General features: G+C 45.1%; 1 protein-coding gene across 1 annotated transcript; it reads right to left on the reverse strand.

Moving 5' to 3' along the window:
• Positions 1-600: 600 nt before the first annotated feature.
• snai1a (snail family zinc finger 1a) lies at positions 601-4,097 on the reverse strand. The gene is made up of 3 exons (XM_028576013.1): positions 3,827-4,097; positions 2,779-3,294; positions 601-2,097 (listed from the first exon to the last, which is right to left on the reverse strand). Exons 1-3 carry the CDS (start codon positions 3,900-3,902, stop codon positions 1,913-1,915), a joined length of 777 nt encoding a protein of 258 aa, XP_028431814.1. The 5' UTR covers positions 3,903-4,097; the 3' UTR covers positions 601-1,912.
• Positions 4,098-4,438: the final 341 nt, after the last annotated feature.

The following is a 4,438-nucleotide window of genomic DNA, read 5'->3' on the forward strand; positions in this document are numbered from 1 at the left end:
AGGAGCCATGGGAACCTACAGCTCCAGTCTGTGCAGAATGACTCACTGTCTAGGCAGAGGAAGAGGAGAATGTTATACTCTCCCTGAGGAGGAAAAAAAAACACACACACACACACACACACTGCAATCACAGATATGGCTTACTAGAATTTCACCTTACGGTTATTTTAAGAGCTGTAGTGAGCACATCTGAATTAATGTTAAATCTTGGGATTGACTGAAAACAGAAGTTGACTTTCACTCAAGTTCTCTTTTCACGGTACATGCAAACACACACTCACATTCACATATCCAGCAGTGTTTGCACAGTGACAGTGAGACGTAGATGGCAGGTGGAAACTGGAAGCAGGTGCGATCAGTTGTTCCCGTCCATCACACAGTGTGTTCACCTGCACATCTGCAATTCAGCTTCACCACAATGGTCAGTTCACTCTCCACACCTTATATCAAGATGCTGAACCGAAATCTCCCAGTTAATGATCAAACAGACCTTTTATGACCAACGTCTCGACTGCGCCCATTTCCAGTTTGTATCAGTTTGTATAAGAGATCAAACTGTACAAGTGTGGATTTTAATGCTAATGCCAATGAAAGAGCAAGTTTTAATAAACATAAATTACTTTATTGAATGGAAATTTATCAGTTACAACATACAAGAAATGGAAGTGAACACACAAGCATAGTACAAAATTGAAATAACGCATCATCTGCACATTGCACTATAAAACACTGCCATAAAATGTTTGGGAAAGTTAAAAATTCATCTTTGTACTGTCCATTTACAGAGTTCTGATCACATATAAGCCAACCATGTCTTCATGGTGTAAACCTTAAAAATCTTTGGTCCCAGCCTTCTTGCATTTCAAACTGTTGGCTCTAACTTCTACTAATACTGCAATCAATGTTAATTTTAAATCGACAAATACTAACTGAGGTAAAAAAGGCACATTTTTGTTTCAAAAGGCATACAATTTCAAAGCACAAATTCATTTAAGTTACAAAATATGGCTTTGGCTGGTATTATTAACACTGTGTTAACCTTGAGTGCATAGCTTGCAGTGTCATCCATATTGCAGCGATGCTGCAAAGTGAAGCTTCTTTGGAAAATGACAGCATGGCTTTTCCTATCTCTGAAAATCATCAGATTAGCGAGAAGGTTTGGATGTAGACAAAATAGAGGCTTAAAATGATCCTCACTGGTGAAAAAAGACTTAATGATGCCAAATTTGTGGCGATGACATACTTCCTCTTTTTTCTTAAGCAAACCAAGGGCAGTAGAAGTCACCTGCTATCAGCCAGCGAAGGTCATGGCTGTAGCACCTGTTAGCACCTCGTCTATCTACACCACAGTACCAGGGACAGCTGTGTGTGCATTTGCTTTGTGTGTGTATGTGTGTGTGTGTGTGTGTGTGTGTGTGTGTGTGTTTTGAGGCACGCTGAGAGATTTATTCCACCCACGCACCCCTACCTCTCGGCAGCTGTGTCTAGGCTATGATCCTGAGCTGGCCAGCACCAGGACAGAGACAGGAAAGAACACCTCTTACCCCAATGAGTTAACTACATATTTGGTCTTTGGAATGGGCACAATAGCAACAAAATGGGCTGATATCAAGTGAGTGTCAGCATTGCTCAGTTCAGATTTGGTCCAGCCTCAAGACCTCAATCTAGATTGGAAGAAAAAATCTGCTCCTCCGATGTATTTTTTTCACAGAGCAGAGAAGCTAAACGGCTTGTAAAGTCAACTCCAGAATTAGGATTTATTCCCTCCTTAAAGAAATCCACTTCATGTTCTTTGTGGCCTTACGTGTCATCAACAGGCCAGCTGGGCTTGTGTAGACCCCCTCTCCGTGGCCAATAGCCCTCCACTGCCCTGAGCTCTGACTGGGTACCCTCTGTCTCTCTCTGTGGTGTCTCACACCATGGAGGAGCTGCACCCGGAGGAGCTGTGTTTCTGCAGCAGCGACATGCGGCTGAAGGTGCGAGAGCAGACGCCACACTGGTACTTCTTCACCTCAGCGTGGGTCTGCAGATGAGCCCGCAGGTTGGAGCGGTCAGCGAAGGCCCGGTTGCAGTGGGGGCAGGAGAAAGGGCGCTCACCTGGACAGAGAAAGGGAGGAAACACACGTCATATAACTTAACTGGCACCCCTTATATAGTGTCAAGCGTCTCTGAGTTCACAAGAGCCTTCTATTAACACCTCACACACATTCTGAAGATAATAAAGAAGCACACGGTAGGCTGGTGGGGTCAGAGACGGACGGAATTAGCATGATTCAATCAGAGCCAAATGAGATTAGCATGCGAACAAGTTGTTGCAGGTACAAAGTGCTCAGTGATAGCCTTCAGGCATTCTTTAAACCTTTTGTCACTCCTGTGTCCCCAATCTGCTGTCTTCCCCAGCAGCCGAGATAAGATCATTAGCTGACGAGTCATTGTTGCTGGGACATTAAACACAATGAGTGATCAATGAGCACAGGGTCTACAGAGGGCTACCCTATGTGATAATGTCCGCTGATCAAGTGTTGTGCTCATCAAACTGATTACCATGGCTATCCTGCCCTCTCACTTCACACCCCAAATGATGAAGTGACCTGTTGACTCACAATTAAAGCAACTCAAATGTAGATTGATAGCTTTACAGCAACACCTACGCTGACTTCGTCACTCGTGAATCAACAAGAAAGTGGAAATTTAGCAATTAGATGAGGAATGATGTAATCCAGGTGTAATGTTGTAATGTGTAATGTTATAGTGTAATGTTGTAGACATGGGTCTTACCTGTGTGTGTGCGGATGTGGCCGCGCAGCAGCCACGGCCTGGAGAAAGCCTTTCCACAGGTGGTACACACACAGGGCAGGGTGTGTGAGCGGATGTGCATCTTCAGAGCCCCGAGGCTGGTGTACTCTTTGGGGCAGTGTTTGCAGAGAAAGGCTGGCCTTGCTGCTGTGACGGGGGCCTCTGTCTCCTCCTCCTCCTCAGGGGGACTGATAGGCATAACGCCGGTGCATTTCATCCGCTGGCGAGGGGCATACGTGTGTACAGGTTCGGGGCTGGGGGGATCTGAGGTGCGTCCTTCATCCTCCTCTCCACAACTGCTGGCGCTGCTGCTGAGGCTGGAAGGGGAGCTGAGGTCCAGGGGTCCTGGGTTGGCAGAGGGCTCTGTTTGGGAGGTGGGCAGGTAGAGGGCGGGCAGGACACTTAGGTCCCACACCAGACCTGTTGTGAGGCAGGTGGCTGTAGAGGTGTTGTCCCCTGATGAGAGCTCTGCCAAAGGATACCTCTCCAGTGAAGTGTCTGAGACAGAAGGGAGAGGATGGTTCAAACATAAAGCTAGTATCAGACAGTACATATAAAGTCAAATGATATTTGATGAAATTATAGAACAACAGACAGTAAATGCACGATTTAAAAAGGGGTCTTATAAACTTCCACCAACTACACCTATACTGCCTGTATTCATTTAAGTGATACATTCATGTTTTTTTCTCAGCATTTACTGAGCAAAAAGCTGGAGCCATGGGAAGGTTTCATGGGCCGTTTCCTCCCACGTATTCACAAGGGCTTGTAACATGAATGGAGCTCTGTCTGGTTGCAGAAAGGGGGGAAAGTGCATCTAACGGGCCCCGACTTGAACGGGGAGTAACCGGGTTGGTAGCTGAACCAGGCACAAAAAGTAAAAACAGTTCTTCCAAAATGTAGGTACATTTAACTAAAACAATCACAACTACACTTGAGAAAAGAGGTGCCTAAGTTAGTTTGCGCACAAGTGTAAACACTTGTGCTTTCATAATTCATAAACAAATAGATAAAAAGATCCTCAACTCACCATTCTGACATTCCAGTTCACTGTAGTTTGGCTTTTGTTTCGCGAAGTAATTTTTGACCAAGAAAGATCGAGGCATTGTCCTTGTGAGTGTTAAATAATTGTGCGTAAAAGTATCCTGTGGTCACGACGCACAGTGTCTACAAGAATGAAAAAGGGTAAAAACAAATCGTGGTCCTTGGATACGCAGGAAACAGAGAAATATCTTCCTATAGTCCACAAGATAGAGTGGACTTGAGCAGGCAAGTGTGTGTATGGCTTTCATGCAGAATGACTAAATACTGGCCTCTGTTCTGAAATACTCTGACACAGGCGGTAGGGGTGTGCACGCCCCGAGGGCCCTCCCCACCTCCTCTATCACTGCTCAAATGCGCAGGATGAAGCCTTCACGCTCACGCACTTTACAACAAAAACATGAGCTTCAACCGCGTTTACACACGGGAATCCATTGATGTTGACCTGCAGACAAGAAAAGGTGAAGGAACAGTAGCAAATTATTATGACTATGTGTAAATGACCGCGTGAATGTTATAAATAATCACGTCACAATGTGTGGTCCAATAATGCAGTTAGATGTGACGAAAAGCAATTTGCCAGTTGTGTTGCATAGATAAA

This window comes from Perca flavescens, chromosome 4 (genome assembly GCF_004354835.1).
Source record: "Perca flavescens isolate YP-PL-M2 chromosome 4, PFLA_1.0, whole genome shotgun sequence".
In the NCBI taxonomy this organism is placed as follows: Eukaryota; Metazoa; Chordata; class Actinopteri; order Perciformes; family Percidae; genus Perca; species Perca flavescens.